Raw genomic sequence first — 23,708 nt, 5'->3', positions numbered from 1 at the left:
TGTAAAGCACATGGTGCCTAGGAACACGTAGCAAGGAGTTGCAGAGCACCCAGTGCCCACCGGAAGTCAGCCTGGGTGCATTTTTATGAGGGGCGCAATGGAGGTCCCAGGGAGAAAGGCTTTTCCCTTGAGTGCCTCTAAGAGTCTGTGTCTTCAGTGTCCTGGACTCATTTGGAAAGGCAGAGTTAACTGGCATGTCCTGTCCTCAGGTTTTTGGATGTTTCCCTTCCCAGAAATTGCTGGTGGCATGGTTAATAAAATCAATAGGGGTGTGTGTGTGTGTGTGGTGTATGTGTTGCTGTGTGGTATGTGTAGTGTATGTGTGTCTATGTGGGATGCGTATGCATGTATAGTATCTGTGTGTCTGTGTAATGTATGTGTGGGGTGTAATGTGTGTGCATGTGGTATGTGTGTGTAGTGTTGTGTGTGTGGTGTGTATTGTAGGGGTACATGTACATGGGTATGTTTGGGTGTGGAGGCCAGAAGTTGACTTTGAGTGCCTTCCTCTATGCTCTTTATCTTATTTATGAAACAGGGTCCTTCATTGAATCTATAGCTCACTGTTTCCAACAGGCTGGCTAGTCAGTGAGCCTTGGGCATCTACCTGTCTCTACTGCCCCTATAGTCCAGTGCTATGGATACAGGTGTACACTCTCAACCCTGGCTTTTACGTGGGTGCCAAGGATCCAAACTCAGGTCCTCATGTTTGTAAAGCAAATCTATTACCCACTGAGTCATCTCCACAGCCCTCCAGCTCAGCTTTAATGACATTTTGAGTACCCCTCCACCCTGATCCTGTAGGATGTTTATCTGAACCTCTGGTCACCACACCCTAGGTGCCAAGAGTAAACCCCCCACCCTCACCCAGGAATGACAGCCATAGATGTCTCCAGACTTGGCCCAACATCCCCCAAAGGGCCAAGTCACCCAGTCAAGAAGGCCTGCTCAAAAGGGTCTTTACGGATGAAATTACAAAGTAGACAGCCTTTTAAATGAAGCCAGCTCCCTAACTCAGGCACAAACTGAATTATATTTAAAATCCCAAGACTGGGGCTGGAGCTCAGCTGGCAGAATGCTTGAAGCAGGCAGGAAACCTTGAGTGCCATCCCCAGCGCTGCATAAACCTTGAGTGGTGGCACATGCCCGTAATCCCAGCATGGGGAGGTTGTGGTAGGGGGATGAGAAGTTCAAGCTCATCCTGGCTACCCAGTGAGTTCCAAGCCAGTCTGGGTTACATGAGACCCTGTCCAAAAAAACCAAAAGAACAATAAATTAAAAAATCTCCCGTGTTCTGACTCAGAAGGGTGGGGGTATCCAGCAGTTGGTAGTGTGTCCAGATCCCTGGCTACATGCTGGGGTTCTGCCCTCACTGCTTGAAAGTGGCTTGGGGCAGGTCATTCAACCTCATGGTGCCCGCTGACTTGAGGAGCCACAGCACCTGCCTCCTGGAGGAAAGCACTCTACAGGATGCCTGGCCCACAGCAAACACTTGGGCTTGGCCAGACAGTCTTCTGAGCGCTCTTTGCTGGGCCTCTCTGCCTCACTTATCATTTGAGTTAGCTTTTCCGCCTTCAAGTGCCACCTGGGGTAAAGTTGGAAGGGGGGTGACGGGGAGGGCGCTGGTTTGGCACTGTGCCACCTGAGGCCCTTTCCTCTCCTGTCAGCGCCCAGACTGCCCTGGAGCCAGGCTTGTGTCTCCAAGTGGCATTGTCTGGGCTTGTCATGTCCCCTGAACAGGGCAGGTGACACACCCACTCTAGAGCCGGCTCACAGGCTGCCACCTGCGGTCACCTGGCTTTTTCTTCTGTGTCAATTACCCTGACGCCCCCAACTTCAGGACAATGCATCCCCCTTTTAAAGAAAAAAATTAAAAAAAAACCCCATACACAAACATACAAACCAATAGAAGCCATTACACCATCCTAGCCAACTGGGCCTTTAAACATCCCCGCCAAGTAGCTGTTTATAAGCTGAGCAAATAATTACTCTGCCACAAGGAAGAAAAGTACTAATTAAAGGTAGTCATTAAAGCAGCTTGCTATTCTGTGGGGTTTATCTCCTGGAGTGTCAGCCAGAGGTTAGGGGCGGATTAGCGCACAGTGGAGGGCTCTGCCAGTTAAATCTGCTTGTGGTTAGCTTTTAATAATAAAGTTGTCATTAAAAGAAAGAATTTAATGGTTTTAATTGGGTTTAATTACTTGGAAACTCCTGTAAAACAGATCAGCTTGTTGGAAAAAGAAAGAAAAATGAAAAAAACTTTTTTTAGAGGAAGACAAGAAAATGATGGTCATAAAGGGGGAAAAAAAGTAGGTTGATTCACACGTTTGAACAGTGAAGAAGGAAAAAACAAAACCTCGAACTTGGTTTCTTGGCAGGCTCAGAGAATGAAGGAGCGAGAAGAACCTTCCAGGCTCAGCAAATGGATCTATCTGTATGAACGAGAACTTCACCAAAGACTGCAGGATAAATTGTCACTTCACGTCACAAGCACCAAATGAAGACATGAAAGGGACCGGAGCTGCTCAAGCCATGCTGCACTTGGGTGTCAGGCAGCTCCTTGGCCCATACACATTATTATTTTCTAGCCTTTAAGTTTAAAGGATGCTAGCTTCAGATGTCTAGTGGCTTTTAGTTTGGATTTAAAAAATTTTATGTGTGTGTGCTATGCATGGATGTGAGTGCACCCATGTGTGCAATGCTCAAAGAGGCCAGAAGAGGGCATCGATCCCCTGGAACTGGAGTTACTGATAGTAGTTAGCCACCATGTGGGTGCTGGGAACTGAACCCGGGTCCTCTGCAAGAGCAGTCAGTGCTCTTGACAGCTGAGCCATCTCTCCAGCCCACTCTTCAAATGGCTTTTAAAGTATTAAACTAGGATATAAATTGAAAGACAAACATAAAAAGGGAGCTAAATTGAACTAGCAACACAGAGGAGGCTACACTTGTCTTGGTGTTCCCTGGACTGAGGGCTTTCTGGCCAGGGAACTTCCAGGGCTAAAGTGGAAAAGTTCTAGAAAGCCTGGATACAATGATCATCCTGACGTGAGTCACCATTCAGATCTGAGAGGTGTGGGTGACACAGGAACCCTGTGTCTACAGAGGTGCTTTGGATTAAGTTGGCACCCAGCAGAGGTCCGTTGTTTCACAGTGGCAACCATATCCCCACCAGCACCACACCATTGTGCTCTCTGCTCATTATGAGCAGGAGTCACATTTCTGTGTCTCTTCCACACACAGGACATTGGACATGGAGAACAGCCTTTTTTTTTGAATCAGGATTTTACTCTGTAGCCCAGGCTGGCTTCCAAACTGGAGGCCTTCTTTCTGCTTCTGTCTCTCCAGTGTTGGGATACAGGCATGAACCATCATGCCTGACTCTAGCGGCCTGCTTCTAAAGATGCACTGGGTTTTTTTTGTCCATAAATAAAGTTTTATTGAAATAAAACCATGTGCATGATCTATGTACTATCTATGGGTATCATCCTATTATAACAACCTCATTGAGTAGTTGTGACAGAGCCCATATAGTTCTTGAGATTCCGTTATTTTGGGTACAAGGTCTGGTTGAATTTGAACTCCGATACTCCTTGCTTTGGCCTCCTGAGTGCTGGGGTCACAGGTGTGCACCACCACACCTGGTTTAAGATTCAGTTTTGTATGATACTGATGTTCATTGACTTTCTGGACTCTGCCTACTCTGGAGTCAGCCCCCTTCTAACTCCTGTCATGGTAATGCATATACTCCAACAATGACCTTAGGAGGTTAGCACTGCTGATATTATCCCTGTGCTCCACAGGTAGAAACTGAGGCACAGGGAGGCCAAGTGACTTGTCCGGTATGGTTAGGGAGGGGAGCTGGCTTTCAATTTGAACCATTTAGCTCCAGAGCCCACACTCTAGACCACAGAAGGGTGAATTATTTCTATATAAACAGGCTACATCTCTATGTCCTACACCCCTTCAACTCTTCCATCAAAGCTCAAACGCAGCCATGGACAATGTATTAATGAATGGGTGGGCCAATAAAACTTTATCTACAAAGACAGAGGGCCAGAAGAGCTAACACATTCATTTCAGACTTTAGATGCTTTGAAGAAAACACAACAGTGATGGACAGGAGGGAGAAAGGGGGAGACATAGCTGAGTATGTCTGGGAATATGTGTTTTGGGGAGGGACTGCTAGTGATGGGGTACCCAGGGACTCCCTCAGAGGGAAGTGACCTGTGGGTGAAGGCCTGAGTCTTCAGCAAGGGATGATCAGGAGAAGGGGCGGCTAGAGCCAGGGCCCTGAGGCGGGAGCAAGCTAAACGGGCTTGAGTGTGGCATGGGGATAAGGATGTGGGAATGGGGAGCCAGGCAGGCAGCAGAGGTGGGTAACTTAGGGGACTCTCAACCCTGGGCAGGAACTCAATTCATGGTGAAAGAACCATTTCCAGAGGGTCTGACTTGGTCCCTAATCAACTGCTCAGGCTGCCTGCACGGCACTGTTGTATTCAATTTAATCGATGGGCTTGCGGTTCAGCAAGCCCATGGTGAGGGGCAGGCCGGCCTTTCCTCTAGGCCGCTCAGCACCAGGGGAGCAGGTGTCATCCACCATCGTTCTGCCCTCCTGAAGCTATCCCCCTGCTGAGGGTGGGGAAGCAGTACTGGATATGGGCAGATTTCCAGTCTGCACAGCAGCCATGTGTGGCCTGGTTGTGAGGGGAGGTGATACGTGTCCTGTCACTCCCACATCAGGGAACCCAAAGAGCGGGAGGGGAAGAGAGAACAAGCAGTTCTTTGGACTAGCAACACCATCATTTTGGAAGCCTTGAGCTCCTAGCAATCCTCCTGCCGCAGTCTCCTGACTGCTGGAATTGTGTGAACTGACACATCTGGCTGTTTCCTCTTGAATGTGTGACTCCTAAGTGCCAGGGGCTCCTCGGCACTGGGTTGCGGGTCACATCTCAAAGAAAATAGCCATTAATAAATGAGTAAAACAAGTGTTTCTTTCTTTCTTTCTTTCTTTCTTTCTTTCTTTCTTTCTTTTTTTTTTTTTTTGGCCTTTTGAGACAGGGTCTCCTTGTAGTCCCTGGCCTGGAACTCGCTATGTGGACCAGGCTGGCCTCAAACTCACAGAGATTTGCCCACCTCTGTCTCCTGAGTGTTGGGACTAAAGGAATGTGCCACCATGCCAGGCATAAAGTATTTTTAGGCTGCTGTGCACAACCCCAGCTCTAGGGGCAACATTAACATAGCTCATTATGTGTTACCCCCTCCGTCCCCCAAATTGGGAATGCACACTGTAAAACAGCATGTCTTACTAGGGGGATAAACACCACAGGAAAAACATAACAGGATTTGAGTTGTTGGACTCCATAGGGAGGCCGTCCGTGAAAGGGTGATGCTTGAGTAGATTTGTGGGAGAGAGATGAAGCTGTTCTGTCATCTCGGACAGACAGATTAAGTGTGCAAAGGCCCTGAGGCAGGTGCAAGCTCTGTAAGCTGAGTGCCTTTGGAGGCAGAGTGAGGGAGGAGGGAAATAGGAGGCCACAGGGTGGCTTACCCGGCTAGGATGGAAACTGGGCCAGGGGACTGCACTTTATTTCCAACGCCTCCCTGTGCCCACTCCTCCCTAGCCTTTGGCCTGTGTGGCTCAGCAGATTTTTGCTGTGATGAACATCTGTTCTGTCCTCTTACAGAGACTGAGGGATTCTGGGAAAGGAACCCTGTGGCCCTGGGGAGGCACATATCCCTTGTTGGACTTTCATTTTCTAGCTTTTTAAAAAATATTTTATTTATCATTTTTATTTTTTATGTGTATGAGTATACTGCCTGCATGTAGGTAGGTAGACCTGTGTTGTGCAATGCCCACAGAAGTCAGAGGAGGGCTTTGGATCCCCTGGAACTGGAGTTATGGATGGTTGTTAGCTGCCATGTGGGTGCTGGGATTTGAACCTGGGTCTTCTGCATGAACAGCCTGTGCTCTTAACCTCTGAGCCATCTCTCCAGCTCCCCCATTTTCTAGCACTTGATACAAGAGACTTTAGACTTCCCTCAGTTCTTCCTGGAGATGGTCCACAGCTAGGCTGTCAAGACCTTGGAGTTGGGGAGTGGGTGGGGGGATGTATGGCGAGCTGGAGAAGCCCTGCAGGCTTTAGTGGTGCAGCTCTAGTCCCAGGGCGCTCTGGGGATGTAGACTCAGCATGACCAGAGCCTTTGCTATATGCAGATAACCCAGAAATCTGGTGTTTTCTTTTTATAACTGACAGAATTTCTTTTTAGGATATATATGCAGCAATTGTGCATATTTGAGGCTTACTGTTGTTCTCAGTACCCCCAGAGGATGCACCAAATGCCTCACAGTCAGGCCCTCAAATATTCAGCATTCTTTTGAGGGTAGATTGTTCAAAATCCCCTATTGTAGCCCAGTGTGGTGGCTCACATCTTTAGTCCCAGCACTCAGGAGGCAGAGACAGACAGATCTCTGTGAAATCGAGGCCAGCCTGGTCTACATATCAAGTTCCAGGCCAGCTGGGGCTACAGGGAGACCCTGTCTCAAAAAGAAAAAAAAATCCCCTATTGTAGCCTTTTTATTTTAAAAGTATTTTATTTATTATTTTTATTTTATGTGTGAGTGTTTTGCCTGCATGTAAGTGCACTTGTGTTGCACAGAGCCCGTGGAGGTTAGAAGAGGGCATCGGATCCCTTGGAATTGGAGTTATAGATGGCTGTTAGCTGCCATCTGGGTGTTGGGATCTGGATCGGGGTCCTCTGCAAGAGCAGCTAGTGCTCTTAACCACTGAACCATCACTCTAGCCTCGTTTTTTTTTTTGTTTTTGTTTTTTTTTTTTAAAGATAGGATCTGTAAGCCAGGCTGGCCTTGAAGCCTCTCTCTATGTAGCTTGGACTTAATAAAAAAATTTTATTTACTATTTTTATTTTATGTGTGTATTTTGTCTGCATGTATGTAAGTGCGTCACATGCATGCCTGGTGCCCATGGAGGCCAGGAGAAGACGTTGGATCTCCTGGAACTGGAGTTATGGATGACTGTGAGCTGCCATGAGGTGCTGGGAACAGAACCCAGGTCCTCTGTAAAAGCAGCACGTATTCCTAACTGCTGAGTCATCTCTCTAGAGCCCCTCTTTTAAAAATTTACTTATTTGTGTGTGTAAGTGCACATATATGTGCCATGGTTTGCATGTGGAGGTCAGAGGACAACTTGCCAGAGTCAGTTCTCTCCTTCTACAGTGTGGAACTCTGGGATGAACTCGGGTCCTCGGGCTTGCTGACAGTGCCTTTACCCACTGGGCCATCTTGCTGCCTCAGCCTTGAAGATCCTCGTTATTGCACCTTCCAAGTGCTGGAATTACAGGTATGTAACAGTGTGCTTCTCCCCTCCCTCCCCTCTCTCTCCTTCCCCATTTAAAGTATATAATCAGGAGAAGTGTGTGTGTGTGTGTGTGTGTGTGTATGTGTGTGTCTCAGTGGTAGAACACTTGTTATACACGCACATGGTCCTGGACTCCATCCCCACCAAAACCCAAAAGAAAACAAACATTTTTTGAGACAGGGTATCAGGTAATGAGGTTGCCCTTGAACTCTTGATCCTCCTGCCTCCACCGCACAAGTGCAGGGATTACAGGAGTGCTCCACAGTGCCTGCCTGGCACATACTTTTTATGAAGCGAGTAATTCAGGAGCAACCACTGCCTTGATCTACTTCCCAAACATTTCCTCACCCCAAAAGGATGCCCCATCTCTGTAAAACTCTGGTCCTAACTCCCCTCCACCTCAGGTGACTGCCAGTCCACACCCCAGCTCTGGACTTGCCCACCTGGACATCCCATAGATTCATACAACATGTGACCTCTTAGGTCTTCTTTCATGTTTTTGCGTTCATTCACAACATCCCATGTATCAATGCAGCATTCCTCTTTACTGAAAAGGGATCCTCAAATTACAGATCCTACTTACAATAGAGATTTGCTCCTGAGCCTCGCCTCCTGCCATCAGAAGGACCCCGAAGTTCATAATCTCAGAGGGAAGTATGAGGGGCAGGCATGGGGGAACCCCTCCCCGCCATGTCAAAGTCAACCCCAACGACAATGCTGCCCGCCTGCCACTCACCTGGTGACACTTTATCACCAGAGGCTTCAGGGATCCCAGCAACCTTTAGACACGCTCTAACTCCCTACTGGTGGGGATTAAATGCCGTAGCACACAGGTGGGCACTGGGGGGCCCACCCTCTCAACCTGCTATTGTTCTGGTTTCCACGGCATAGCCCCTGTATTACGGAGGACAAAAGAGCCTCCCACTCCCACCCAAGACATCTCTCTGAGGTTTTCAGAGGAGAGTGGTATCTCTGTTTCTTCTCCTTTCAGCCCGCCACCCCCACCCTTCAGCAGGCACTGAAAGGTGGGCGGGGAGCAGGGGCAGAGCTGACAAAGCGGCGGCGGCATTTGCTAAACCTGTGGTGGAAAACTGGGCAGATGTGGGAATCTTGACTAACCCCCAACCCCTCAACCCAAGTAGGGGGAGCCCATGAGGAGACAGCTTCATCAAGCAGCAGCAAGCTCTGACTTCAAAGCAAGTTTATAATGAGCGCTTTCCGGATAACCCTGAGCCGCCACTAAAATCTATAGTTTTCTGTTGGAAATAATCCTTTAATGCTGCAAAAACACATAAGCACAGGCCCTCAGTGTTTAGGACCTTGGCTTGGGGTTACACTATTATAAAGGATTAAGGTGACAAAGGGTGCCACCCCTTGCCCAAGGCCCTGTGACTGCCATTCACCTGTATCTTTCAAAGCATCTCTGACTTCCTCCTGTCCCACCCCCAGGACAACAACAGCTATCTGTGTTTTAGTTTGATGCCTTACAGGACAGGTGAAGTGACCAGGGAAGCCATAAGCTCCCATCCAACCCATTTCATTAGTCACGGGACTAAGCTTTCATTTAGCTGCTGGAGTTTGAAGGTGGAGAAAGACTTCAATACAAGGTTCAACCCCAGTGGGGGAAGAAATCTCCAACTTCCTCAGAAAATCCTTTCTAAATTGTCTTCATCTTGACTTAATCCACCTCTGCCGAGTGAATTAGGCAATATTTATTTTGGGAGTCGACTTTATAGAGTTCCAAGGACTGTGTTTTGCTGGGGCCAGGCTCCTCAGCCTGTCAGACCTCAGGCTGTCACAGGCCCAGGGCCCAGCAACTTCTATGAACCTAACACAATGTAAATAAACACAGCTGAACTCTGGAGAAATGGGAAGGTTTTCTCATTAAAGAAATAAAATAAACAGAGGTCCTTAAGCACTTTGGCTGGTGTTTGTCAGAGGATGGAAAGATCTGGATATCTGAGAGGCAGACAATGTGAAGGAGAGCCACATCTTGGGGTGGGAGGGGTTAGATGGACTCCAAGGCCTCGGGATGAACTAACGTCCTCTAGGGCTCTTCTGAATCTTAGCAGCTTTCAAAATTGTTTGTAACTGCTGGGCCATAAAACAGCTTTTAGTTTTTAAATTTTATTGTGTTTGTACGTGTGCTATGTGTGTGTACATGTTCGTGTGTGCGTGCATGTGTATGCAGGCACATGTGTGTGTGTGTGAGTGTGGAGGCCTGTCTCCATCACCCCAGTGCTGGGATTACAAGTGTGTGCCAGTGCGCCTGGCTTTTTTAATGTGGGTTCTGGGGACTGAACTCAATACCTCGTGCCTGCAAAGCAAGCGGTTTATCGACAGCCACCTTCCTGGCTCCTGCTTTGCTCTCTTCATCTGCGCTTGGTTCTGCCTTCAGAATACAAGCTTTTCCCATTCCCTTCCACCTCCTCAAGTGAACAGCTATCCCCTCGTCTTTTAGCTGGATTGGTGCAGTAGCTTCCTCTCCAGGGTCTCTCTGATTCCAGCTAAGCCTCCTTCCTGCCTGCCCTCACTGGGGAGCAGCCAAGTCTTCCTTAGAAACAACCGAGCCTTGCTCTTCCTTCACTCCATCCCCCGGGCTCCTGCTTCACAGCAAAAACCAGTTCCATCGCTACCCTGCCAACCTCTACCCCGCTCCAGCCTCACTGGCCTCTTGGTTGATCTTCAAGCTCACGGGGCAAACTCCAGCCACAGGTCCTTTGCACTTCCAGTCCCCCGCTCTTCTACTGGGCATCCATTCCCCCCACCCTTTGGTCTTTACATCCAAACTTCACATCTCTGTGAGGTCTCCTTTCCTGGTACCTTTTCTGCCATTTAATTCCAGCCCCTGCCCTCTGCAGTTCGTGCTCTCCACCTCTCCTTTATGCTTTATTTTTTTCTCTGTATTTCTAGTATGTAGCCCAAGCTGGCCTCGTACTGCCTCAGCCTCCAGAGTGCTGGGGTCACAGGGTGCACCACCACACCACACCTGGCTTTTCTGGTTTCTCTCTTGTACTGTCTTCTTTCTTTTCTGCAAAGACATCAGTTTCTCATGGGCTCAGCTCCCTGCAGGATCCTGGTGCCTGGGACCATGATCTCAGGATGGTAGGGGCTGTCTGAGAAGTTGGGGCTCCTGGCTGGGCTCCTGTAGAGCGTACTTGGCACATCGTGGGGAGCTGAGTCTTGGCATTCCTGCAGTCAGGGCAGATGCCTCCTGTGCTGTCCTCATTGACCCATGTGGGCTCTGAGTTCCCTCCCACAAGGACACGGCAGGATGAGGTGACCTTGTGAGCTCCCTCAGCTCCCTCCTTCCAGCTTCCCACCCCTGAAGGATTCGGTTGGAAGGTCTGGGCCTCAGGACAGACTGTGTTGGTTCCTGGCCTGGTTCCCAGCAACTCAAGTTCACCGAGAAGGAGGGAGTCTTTGGCGACTCCTGACCCTCTTAAAGGTACTGGTCCCCCACTTCTTGCTGCCATGCTCAGAGGTTAAGCCCACCAGAGGGAGAGTCTGAATGGGGTGAGGAAGCTGTGACCATGGCCAGCTTTACCATGAATCTGAGTGTCTCCAGACATGAAGGAGCTCCGGGAACAGGAACCAGACACGTGTCAGTGGCACCCTGAGAAGACTGAAGATGTGGGAAACCTTCACCCATCCCCTTGCTGCTGAGACCCTGGAGGCCTGATCCAGTCTAGGGAAGGCTTATGAGAAGGCCAGCAGAGCACAGGCTTGACCTGGATGCAAAATTGCATTAAAGACAAAGAAAATGCCATTTTGTGCATCCAGTGCAGGCTGAAAGCTGTCCCTGCTACAGGCACTTTAAATGTCCCCTTGCCAACACCCGTGGTCTCAGCAGACATTTCTGGCTCCCACTACCAGTCAGGCTCTGTTTTGGGCCCCATTCTGCATCCAGGATGATACTCCCAAGAACTCTCCTGTGCCTGGCTAAGCCCTGGGACCTGAGGCAGAAGAAAACCAGCACCGCCCCATACACTTAACAAAACATTTTTCCATATTTTGAATCAAGTGGGAAACATTAATCAAAGCTCTATAATAAAATTGCAACTATACCTGGGGCTGGAGAGATGGCATAGTGGGTACAGAGCGTTTGCTGCACAACCACAAGGACTTGAGTTCAAATTCTCAGCAGTCATATAAAAAGCTGGGCTGCACAGGCACCTTGACCCCATTGTTGGGGTGGGGGAAGAGACAGGGGCATGGCTGGGGCTTGCTGGCTGCCAGCCTAGCTCGAGGTTCAGTGAGGGACCCAAAAGGATAAGATGGAAAGTGACAGAGCAGGACACCAGGTGTCTCCTCTGGTCTCCACACGCAAAGGCACACTGCGCACACACACACACGTGCAGATATACCACACTCATACACTCAGACACACCCCCAAGACACTATGACTGTGTAGAACAGCTCTTTGTGACCAGTCTGCCCCACACTGCCACACTCAAAGACTAAATAGTCACTAGGGCCAGGGAATGGGGACCGATCTCAAGTTAGTTTTCCTGCCCAGTGACACAGGGCTGTGACATGGATGACAACAAGGTATGTTTATTCAAGCGCAGATTTTCTTTCACTATTGAATTTTGATATTGATTTGGATTTTTTTAAATGTTGCATTAAGTATATGAAATTTGCATTCAATATGGCTGATCTTCATGTCTTGGGTTTGGCATGCACATCCATTTTGTGCCACAGGGACAGCTCAGCAACCTGGGACTCCACTTGGCTTGGACCATGTGCACACCATTTCTTAACAATGCACCAGGTAACTAGCACCCTTGTCTGCAGGGAGCCCTGTGCTGAGTGGTACACATCACTCCAGACAAGGAGCTACTCCTTCCTTACAGACCACTTGGAAACTCCGCTCTCTAAAAATTTATTTTATTTCTTCCCCTTCTTCCCCCTCTTCCCCCTCCTCTTCCTCCTCCTCCTCCTTTTCCCCCTCCTCCTCCTCCTCTTCTTCTTCTATTATTATTATTATTATTATTATTATTATTAGTGCATGTGTGTGTGTGTGTGTGGTGTGTGTGCGTGCGTGCGTGTGTGTATACATATGCCGTGGTGTGTCTATGGAGGTCAGAGGAGTCCCTTCTCTCTCGTCCCACTGGGAAAATTGAACTCACGTTGTCAGGCTTGAATGGCAAGTACTTTTACCCACTGAGCCATCTTGCTGGCTGATAACTCCCCTGTTGTGCATTCCCCTGGACCTGCATTCCAGAACATAGCCCAGTATGAGAGGCAGGGGGATGATCTGGCCTGAACAGGTTTTGGGTGTATGTGCAATAAAGGTAAACTATATTATCTGAGTGAACTTTTATGGAAAAAGCACCTATTTGACATCTTATGCCCATATGTAACTGGGAGTGTGTGTGATTAAAATCAGATGCATGACAGGCAGGGATATGTGAAGTAAGCAAAGGCTTGTATCATCCAAGCCTGCCAATCAAATCAGAAAACTACCTACTCTATAACCCTTAGCAACTAGCTACTCCTCATAACAAAGGAAGACAGGATGATAACCCTGCCCCTGGAGTGTTCTAGCTCAGGCCCACTGCTCTCTTGTAGCGAGTCTGATCTGCACTGTCGCTCTGCTTCAGAATAAAGTTTCTCTGCTACTTTGCAATCTCGGTGCTTTTAAAACACTAAGAATAAGATGCCAAGAACCTGGAATCACCTGGTTGAGCCAGTGACCCTGGTAACATAACCCTGTTTGGGATTTGCTTTCATGGAGTTTATATTCAGATTTGTGTAGATGTGGGATGGAGTGGGACAGAATGTAAATAATAAATACCAACCACATCAGCAAAGCTTGTTTGAAGAGGGAACATTTGGGCAGGTTCCTGAATAAAGTAGGGGAAGAGCTGGGAAATGAGATTTCCTGGGAGACTGAACAGCATATGCAAAGGTCCTGTGGAAACCACAAACAATACACCTGATGGAGAGGCTGCTTACAGAGGTCAAGCTGAAGGTTCATGCTTCGCAATTCAAAACTTACTGCAAAGCCACAGGAATCAAAACGGTGTGGTAGTGGCATAAAGACAGACATTGAGATCAGTGAAATAGAATTGGCAGTCCAAAAGAAACTTTTATATGAATAGCCAGTTCACTGTGTGTGTGTGTCTTCCTATTTGCATGGTAAGTACTATATGGGTTTAGCATCTTCCCAATTTCAATTGGTGTGTTTGTTTTGCAGTGCTGGGGACAGAACCCAGGGCCCTGCACATGCTAGCAAGCATCCTACATGCCCACCCTTGGTTTTGTTACCCAGGTCTAGGTGGCTCAGGTTGGCGTTAAACTGACGATCCTCCTGCCTCTGCCTCTCCAGTGCTGGAATTACAGGACTATCACACAAGGGAGGCTGGGTGCCTCCCTCCCTTCCAATAGGCTGCAGGTCCACATCCCAGAGTAAAAATGATGTCATTCTTAGAGGAATACGCAGAAACACATTTTTGTGGCCCTGATAGGCAGGGGCTTCTCAGACAGGACCCCGAAGCACAAGTCACAGCAATTATATGTAAACTAGACTTCAAATGAAGGTGAGAAAACCCACAGAGAGGCTGGTCATGGTAGCACACACCTTTAGTTCTAGTACTCGGGAGGCAGAGGCAGCCTGTCTACAAAAGTTCCAGGCCTGCTTGGCTATAGGGAGACTCTCGCTCAAAAAGACAAAAAACCAAAAACAGACAAACAAACAAAAACAACAAAAAAAACCCAAACCACTGGGAGGGGGGCTAAAGACAGTTATGGAAGTAAAGAACCAATTCCCACAAGTCTTTTGACTTCCACATGTGGGTACCACGCATACATCCACATGACGCACATAAATAAATAAATGTAATTAAAAAACCACAACCAACCCACCCACCCACAGTGATATGATACCATCTCACACCCATGGGGGGACGAGACCCCAAAAGACAAACAATGGTGGTGCAGATGGAGGAACTGGGCCATTTTCCATCGTTGATGGGAACCTAAAATGGCCCAATACCTCAAAATGCTGACCTTAGAGTGGACGAGCAATTCAAGGTCTAGAACCAAGAGAGCTGAAAACACATGTCTACCAGAGGTCCGTGCCTCACTGTTCTCACCAGCAAGCTTTGTAACAGCCAGCACCGCAGGTGTCTGTCCATCAACTGGGACCCGGGTAGTCAGAGATGCTCTCTCCAGGTACTGGAAGGCCACATGGCCATAAAAAAGAATGATATGCCGACACATGCTTTAACGTGGGTGAAACGCGTAGTGTTTAAGTCCATTGATGAAAATTCCAGAAGGGGCTGAGCCATGGGGACAGAAAGTAGGCTCAGTCTCTAGCTGCTGGGGGCAGGGAGGTGACTGGGATGTGGCATGTAAGGCTTTGGGGAGGAAGCCATGTCCGTGTTTTAAAGTTAAACAGTGTGGTCAGTAAGATGGCCCAGCAGGTAAAGGTGCTCCCCACCAAGCCAGATGACTTGAGTTAGATCCCTGAGACCCACATGGTAGAAGGAGAGAACTGACTTAAACAAGCTGTTATCAGACCTCCCCATGTACTCCATTGTGCAACTAACTAAATAAAGGTAATAAAAATTTAAATTGGACTGTGGTAGTGACTGCTCAACTTGGGGAACACACAAATCTCCCCTGGGCTGTATACATTGAGACGGTTCATTTATAATGAGCAGATCGTGTCTCAATAAAGCAGATACCAAGAATACCAGCACCGGCTGGAATTGCTGTCCCTGAGTTTAGCTTTACATCAGTACTGAGCTCCTGGAGGGCAGTACTGGGGATCTGGAAGGAAAAGTGGCTGATCCCTTTTTGGATCCCTCCAGGCTATGGGGAGAGGTTCCTGACCCCTTCATCTTGCATTTGCCTGACTGCAGCGGAAGACAGAGTTCAGAGAACGGCGGGCGGCAGGCCTAGGAAGGGTGCAGTTGCTGGTTTCTCTTCCAGTGCGTCCACAGATGTGGGAGGGACTCTACCATGGGGTGCTCAGGCTCCAAGCCCCAGGGAGGAGGACTGGCAAAGCAGTGAGAGGTGACAGCTGTGCGCAGCACAGCCCCTGATTGGGATCAGGAAGAGAGCCCAGGTTTTGTTTTAAAACACAAACACCCTGTTTTAAATCATTCCTTAATCATTTAGCTGTGCTATTCTCAGTTCCCTAGGTAAACAGGATCCCTTCCCGGGCTGGGGCTGTGATTGACATGAGTCCTGCCTCCTGTTTAGTGCTCAGCACAACAGCCATGTGCAGTGAGGCTCTGGTCCTCAGCAGGGATGCTCCGAGGGTTTTGGCCTCCAGAGCCTGACTCATGTAGCTGTGGGCAGGGGTCCGCTCTTCTGGAAAGGATACTAGCCTGCTCCCCACTTGGTCCATTTGGATGGGATGTGGGATGGCTTGCTTTTCCATCTCTTCATACCAGGAATGGGCCCTTGGTGTAGCCTGGCCAGGCCAAGGTGTAGAGGGTGTACCGATAGGCATGGGGGACAGTATGGGACACAAGATTCAAGAGGCGTAGGAGATGTCCTGGGATTTAGGAAGCAGAAATCCCCTCTTTTCAGTTGGAACTGCAGAGAGGGAGTCACCACGTGGAGAAAGTTGGCTGGGGATGAGCTGAGAACACTACCTAATAAGCTCCTGGATCCAGCGAGACCTGAATCCCAGAGACCCCTGGGTTCTTCAGGTATTGTGATCCGAATCTTTACACAGTCATTTCCTTATGTAATCTAAATGCTTTGTGCTTCAAACCTAGAGTCCTGCTTGCTACCAGCTGTTAGGAATGAGTTTTCATGACTACAGCTACTAGGGAAAAACAGACAAAGAATAGCAAGCCAGAAACAGAGGCCTTGAGTTCTAATTGTTATGAATATATCAACTGCATAACCTCCTGGGTCTTAGTCACTCTATCTACAAAATGGGTTCATGGCTCTGCTCACGTTGGCTTTTCCCACTTCCTGGTTTAGAGTTGTAACCAAGACCTCTCTCCAGAGCTCAGACTTATAAATCTAGGTGTCCCCTTAGCCTCATTAACAGAAATAATTGTAAGCTGTCTGGTACTTTGGGCTAGAAACTGCAAGCTGGCTTGCACTATCCCCCCCCCCTCCTTACTCCTTCACAGAGTAACAGAAGCCTTGTGTCTTAGCTGGGTACATGACTGCCTCAGAGAAAGACTATCTCCCAGACTCCCTTGCAGCTAGGTGTGACCAGGTGACAACCAGCCAATGGCATGTAACAGAAGTGATATGTGTAGTTTTTGGGTTTGGCCCTTAAAAGGGGGAAAAAAAATAAGGAAAGAGAGGCATGGTTTCCCCCTTCAGGCCTTCAGGGTCCTACTTCTTCCTGGCTAGAATGTAGATGTGGGGTGAGCTGAGGTTTATCTTGCTAAAAAGGGCAAGGCTCCCTGGATGGCAGAGAACAAGCCTGAAGGAGCCTCTATCCCTGGAGGTGGTCAGTGTGGCCAGCTTGAGCTGTTTATGTCTGGTGTGCGTGTGTGTCCATGTGTGTGAGAAACAGCTCTTATCTTGTTATTCTAGATTGCAGGTTAGATTCTTAAATTTAGGGCTCCCACAGTTAGCAAATACAAATCCCCATTTTTTGACCTTTTAGGGAGCTGGAGGAGGGCATGGAAGATTCTAGAAGAGTAATGAAGATGTCCAGAGATTACACAAGAAGGCAGGTGAGTCCAAGCCTGGCTCTCATTCTCTTGGATGCTCTCACTCCTCCCCCGAGCCTCAGTTTCTCCTTCAAATGATGGCACTGAAGTGACTCTACCAGTTTCTTATGTCCTTCCAGCTCTGACCTCTGTGGTCCAGCAGTTCTAGGACATTGAAACCAAAGGGGCCAGAAACCCCATCACTGAGCTAAGCTTGCCAGGTAGGGCCGGGTTCTGGAGACGGAGACCCCCTTGAGGGCAGTCACTGTTCGGTTCCTGCTGATTGTGGTCACAGGGGAGTGCCCGGTTGCCAGATTTCCTCATTTTTAAAGAAGAGCTGGAAATCTGGATTGTTTTGGCCTGTACAATCTCCTGAGTTTTAAATGTTGGCGGTAAATTCACATTTCTTTTAATACTTTGGGGGCCAAACAAAAATATCTGCAAGCTGAATTTGGCTAGTGGCTGTTCGTTAGGAATTTTTGTTTTGATACTATTTTCCCTCCTTTCTCCTCTTTTCTTCCCTGCCTCCCTCCCTCCCTCCCTCCCTCTCTCCCTCCCTCCTTTCTTCTCTCCCTCCATCCCTCCGTCCCTCCCTCCCTGTCCCTCTGTCCCTCCCTCCCTCCCCTCCCTCCCTCCTTTCTTCTCTCCCTCTATCCCTCTGTTCCTCCCTCCCTCCCTCTGTCCGTCCCTCCCTCCCTCCTTTCTTCTCTCCCTCTATCCCTCTGTTTCTCCCTCCCTCCCTCCCTTCCTTCTGGTGCCAGTGACGTGGGAGGCTGTGTTCTGTGCACCATATAAGCAACAAGTAAGAAAGGGAAGTCCTGGGCCTTCAGTTGCTTGGCCTCCCGGGAGACTGTCCTGATTCACTGATCCAACAAATGCACATGGAGCAATTCCATCCCTGCACCATGTTGGATTGGGAAGGTGAGACGTGTTCATGATCTTTGTCCTAAGGGCACTTAGCATTAGCAAAGGAGGTATACACTAAGTGCAGAATTATGGCCAAAGTGAAAAACTTATTTCTAGGAAGAGATGTAACTTAGATGGAGGTGGTTAGGAAAGGTCTCTGAGGAAATGCTGTTAAGTATGAGAACTAAAGTCCCGTGTTGTCACCTCAGCTGCCTGAGAGGCTGAGAGAGGTGGATGGAAGAGGGAAGGCTGAGGGGGACCAGCTAGGTGGCTCAGCTGAAGGTGATGATGACTGTGCTGAGGGGGAGGGACTGGACCAGGGCATGGGGTCCGGAGTGGACTTCTAAGTGAGTCCTTTCCTCGAGGGAGCCCCCAGCAAGGCTTAAAGTGACACAGACAGGAAGATCACACCCAAGCTCACAGGGTCCCACTCAATGAATCAGAGGCTATGACATGGGCTATAGAGAGCTTCATGGTGGCCGTGTCTAAGGCCGAGAAGGAGCGTATGCCTGGGGTGCAATCGCACTGGATGGATGGACACACGCCTTTAGTGAGTGACGCAAGGCCACAGCCGTCTTGGGAAGGGCACCTGCTTGCTGTGGCTGCCTAGCCCAGCACTCTTGGCTGTTGTTGCCCAAGCCGCACAGGATGGAAAACGCACATTCGTGTCCCCTGCTAGACATATTAATGGCATGCCTATGGGCGAGAGATTTCTGCACTCCCAACACCATTTTTATATCCGGCACGGCGTCCTGGCAGACAATAAATCTACCTTGCTAATTACACCTCTAGCTTGTTATGACCTCCATAAAAACCACAAGCAGCTGGAAAAGCCATGAGGTGATGTCAAGTCACCATCCAGTGCACTAAACAGAAACAGAAGCGTTTTCCAGACGCTGGTGAGTCTGGAGGCTGGTGAGTCTCCAGGTTCCTGTCCATGCTGGAAGCAGCTACCCCTGGGCACTACCTCTGAGCAGTTAGATACCACTCTCTACCCTTACATGTCCCCTTGAAGAGATGGCAGGTGTCTAGTGCACCCCCTTGTGGTCTGTTAAGAAATCCACAGCAGGCTGAGGCGATGGTTCAGTCAGTATGGTGCTTCCCAGAAAGCCTGAGGACCTGAGTCAGATCCTTGACACCTATATATAAAAAAGCAGGTGTGGTGGTATGCACCTCTCGGGAGGAGGAGACAAGGGATTCCTGGAATTTCTGGCCAGTTAAACTAGCCAAGTTAGTGAGATCCAGATTCAGTGAGAGATGCTGTCTTAAATAATGTGGGAGGGGGCTGGAGAGATGGCTCAGTGGTTAAGAGTAGTGACTGCTCTTGCAGAGGACCTGGGTTCAATTCCCATTACCCACATGGTGGCTAAAAACCACCTATAACTCCAGTTCCAAGGGATCTGACTCCCTCTTCTAACTCTGATAGCATTGTACAACATGGGTATACTTACACACATGCAGACAATACACCCATACCCATAAAAGTAAAAAAATAACAAATAAAAAAATAAGGTGGGAAACAATTGTAAAAGAGATTTGATGTCGACCTCTGGCTTCCATGACTCTGAGGGCAATGTATGACATGGGTACACTTACACACATGCAGACAATACACTCATACCCATAAAACTAAAAGTAATAATAAATAAAATAAAAAAAATAAGGCGGGAAACAATTGTAAAAGAGACTTGATGTCAACCTCTGGCATCCATGCACACGCTCAGATACAAAGGGAAAAGAAAGCACTGGACCCCCTTTTGCAGCTCTTTTCTGTGTCTAGCTATGACCCACCCAGCCCTTTAAAGAAGCAGACAGTAGAGGATTTCCCTGCCTGTGCTATAAGGTAGACCCTGACCATTTCATGCCTTGGAAGACAGTAGTCAGGAAACTGATTAAATTTTCATATGTCAGAGGAAAGTTACATAGGTCCAATCCTGGCTGACCCAAAGGGGCAGCTCTGGGTGGACGCTTTGCCTCGTGAGCAACCCCCACAATTTCCAGGACAAGCAGTCTGGGCACACAGTCACACTGAAAAGTCAAAGGGCCGGTGTGGTGGCTCTGGGTCAAGGCGCCTGCTGCCAAGTCTGATGAGCTTTCGAGCCCTGGGATTCACACGGTGGAAAGAGAACAGATTGACCCCTGAAAGTGGTCCTCTGACTTCCTGATGGGCACAGTGGCACACACGCGCATATCCACACACGCAGGCACACAGGAACACAAAATAAGCAAATGTATTAACATTTTTTAAAAATGAAAAAACAGATTCTTACCTTTCCATATCTGGATGCAAAGGTCCCCGTGAGCAGGGAGTGGAAAATGATGATGGTTTCATCCAAGTCCCACACGAACACACGCTGCGATGGAGGAGGAAGAAAAAGAACATGAAGTTGCCTGCGTCTGGCTTGATGTCTGCAGAGTCAAATCCCCTTGGAGAAGTCTTGAAGCACACTAAGTTATAAAACAGGTGACCCACACTGCACCCTAAGCTGCCACTGAACCCCGTCTGTGTCAAGCACCATGGCCCATTTCTGGGCTCCTACCAGCTCCATACATGTGGAACCAAAAATTCATATAAAACTCAAAAAAGAGAAGCACTTGAGCCAAAAACAGCAACACAAACCTTAGAACTCACTTGACAGTGTGAAATGCCTCCCGAGTTAATTCACTGTTCCCCATAAGCCGGGCTTTTCCTAACCATTTCTGTTTTCAGCAGATCTGTTCCCAGGTCTAAGTAAAGGGTAAGTTCCCTCACAGACTTGCCAACAGTTTGATAATTTTTTTTAACTGGGTCAAAATCTTCATTTTTGCATATAGCACTGTCTCCATCATATGGAGGAGGAGGAGGACCTTGGTGTCCCTCTTTGTCCCCACCTCCTTCTCTCAATAGCCATTAGTATTGGGTTCACTTTCCCATGGTCAGAGTGAGGAAGCAATTAAGTATATTTATTATTTATTCAATGTGTATGAGTGTATCGCACACATGCATGTAAGTGCACCTGTGTGGTGTAATGCCTGTGGAGGTCAAAAGAGGGAGTCTGATCCCCTTGAACTGAAGTTACGGATGGTTGTTAGCCACCATGTGGGTGCTGGGATTCAAACCCGAGTCTTCTGCAAGAGCAGGTAGTGCTCTTAACTGCTGAACCATCTCTCCAGCCCCTTACTCCTCCTTTTAAACAAAGTCTTCTGACTTTTTGTCTTTGTCCTAATAAATTTCAACTCTCTTCCAACCCGTCTATTAAACTTTTGATTCTTGAAGTCATTTTAAAATTCCAGTAATTTTTCTTTTCTCCAAACTTTTCTTTCCCAATAGCCTACACTGATTATATTTTTAAAAATTACATTGATTAGCTGGGCGTGGTGGCACATGCCTTTAATCCCAGTACTTTGGAGGCAGAGGCAGGCAGATCTCTGTGAGTTCAAGGCCAGGCTAGTCTACCTAGCAGGTTCCAAGAGAGCTAGGGCTTCAGGGACAGCCTGTCTCAAAAAAGACAAAAAAACCGTGCCACGGTGCATGTGTGGAGGTCAGAGGAAAGCCTGTGGTAGTAGGTTCTCTTCTTCTATCATGTGGGTTCCAGAGATTGAACTCTGGTTGTCAGGCCTGGCGGCAAGTACGTTTACCCTCTTGCTGGCTCTTCTGCTCTTGGTTTACGAATACAAAAATCTCCTTGAATTCTTATAAGAAAGCCAACCAGAATTTTTCTAAGTTCTTTCCTGTTTCCTAAACTTGCTTCTCCTTTACCCGTTGATTTTTCTTGGGCTTTATTTTTCATAGTGCTGACCTTCCTCGTTTTTCTGACCGTTGTTAAGAACACAGGGCCTGATTCTTCTTATTTTTGTCTCTGTGGCTAGTGTTGAGAAGGAGGGACTAAACCCTGTACATGGCCACCTTTTCAAACTCCTGTCAGCCAAGAACTGCACTGACACGTGACTTTGCTATGCCTTTAAAAGCAAAGAGAAGCCTCTAGGATGACAAGGGCAAATTAGCATCCCGGGTTCTCAAGTGTAGAGCTTTGGGAACAACCAAGAGAGCAGAGCACTGTTTTGTGAGTATTCTTGGTCCAGTTTTGTTTTTAATTGCATGCTGGGTCATTCTGGTATGTCTATTTCTCTCTCTCTCTGTGTGTATGTGTGTGTGTGTGCACGGCTGTGATGTGCATGTTGAAGCCAGAGCTCAACATTAGATGTTTTCATCTGTTTCTCTCCATCTTATTTTTTATTTTTCTTTCATCTTTTGGTTGTTAGCCTTAGCCCTTTTTTTAAAAAAATTTTATTTATAATTTTTATTTTATGTGTATGAGTATATTGCCTGCATGTAGGTGAGCGCACCCGTGTTGTGCAATGCCGCAGAGGTCAGAAGAGGGCTTCGGATTCCCCTGGAACTAGAGTTAAGGACAGTTACTAGCTGCCATGTGGGTGCTGGGAATCGAACCCGGGTCCTCTGCAAAGAGGAGTCAGTGCTCTTAACCGCTGAGCCATCTCTCCAGCCCCTAGCCTTAGCCCTTTTTAAAAAAATTTTTGTTATTTTTATTTGGGGTGTGTGTGTATTGCCTGAATGCATGTAAGGGCACCCGTGTCATGCAATACCCTCAGAGGACAGAAGAGGCATCAGATCCCCTGGAATTGGAGTTATGGATGGTTGTTAGCTGCCATGTGGGTGCTGGGATTGAACCCAGGTCCTCTGCAAGAACAGCTAGTGCTCTTAACTGCTGGGCCATCTCTCCAGCCCCTCTCTACCTTATTTTTTGAGAGAGTCTCTCACTGAACCTAGAGCTCAGCATTTCAGCCTGACTGGCCACTGAGCCCCCAGGATCTTCCTGTCCTCCTTTTGGCCCTGGGATTACAGATGTGTGCCACCACACCCAGCTTGTTATGTGAGTGCTGGAAGCCCAAATGCAGGTCGTCTTGCTTGGGCTGCAGGGATTTCACCCACTGTCTTGATTTGTTTCTACTGAAAACTTGAGACAACCTAGAGTGGCCTGGGAAGAGGGAACCTCAACTAAAGAATTTCCTTGATCAGGGGTTGGAGAGATGGCTCAGCGGTTAAGAGCACTGGCTGTTCTTGCGGAAGACCCGGGTTCGAATCCCAGCACCCACATAGTAGCTAACAGCTCTCTGTAACTCCAGTTCCAGGGGATCCGACAGCCTCTTCTGTCCTCTGAGGGCATTGCATGACACAAGTGCACTTACTTACATGCAGGCAATGCACACATACACATAAAAATAAAAAATAAAAAGTAAAAAAAGAATTTCCTTGATATAACTGGCTTGTGGCCATGTCTATGAGAATCTTGATTGATGATTGATGCAGGCAGGCACAGCCCACTGTGGGCAGTACCATCCCTAGGCAGGTTGGCCTGAGCTATATAAGAAAGCCAGCTAAGCATGAGCCAGTGAGCCAGTAAGCAGCAGTCTACCCTAGCTTCTGCTCCAGGTTCCTGCCTTGAGTTTCTGCCCTGACTCTTCAGTGATGGCCTGTGACCTGGAAGTGTAAGCCAGATGAACCCTTTCCTCCCCTGAGGTCATGGTGTTTAGCACAGCAACCGGAAAGCAAACTAGAACACCTACTGAGCCATTTCCCTGGCCCCAAATGTATTTCTTACTATGGGCATGTGGACCATGTAAGTAATGTTTGGAAACTGTTGCTTTTGAGGAAGTCTTCTGAAATTCAAATAGGCCAAGTCTTAATTCATCTGAACTCAATGTCTTCAATCAGTTTAACTTAGAAATTTTACTTGTGGGGCTGGAGAGATGGCTCAGTAGTTAAGAACATTGGTTGTTCTTGCAGAAGACC

General features: G+C 48.1%; 1 protein-coding gene across 1 annotated transcript in view; it reads right to left on the bottom strand.

Moving 5' to 3' along the window:
* Eya2 (EYA transcriptional coactivator and phosphatase 2) overlaps positions 1-23,708 on the bottom strand; it is a 165,536-nt gene that overhangs the window by 35,442 nt on the left and 106,386 nt on the right. Inside the window, exon 9 of the mRNA XM_008827425.3 lies at positions 20,188-20,271. Coding sequence (XP_008825647.1) covers positions 20,188-20,271 — 84 coding nt within the window. The remainder of the gene's footprint in view (positions 1-20,187; positions 20,272-23,708) is intronic.

The sequence above is a fragment of the Nannospalax galili genome, unplaced genomic scaffold (assembly GCF_000622305.1).
Source record: "Nannospalax galili isolate Female #2095 unplaced genomic scaffold, S.galili_v1.0 scaffold492, whole genome shotgun sequence".
In the NCBI taxonomy this organism is placed as follows: Eukaryota; Metazoa; Chordata; class Mammalia; order Rodentia; family Spalacidae; genus Nannospalax; species Nannospalax galili.
This window is presented reverse-complemented; position numbering and strand designations above follow the sequence as displayed.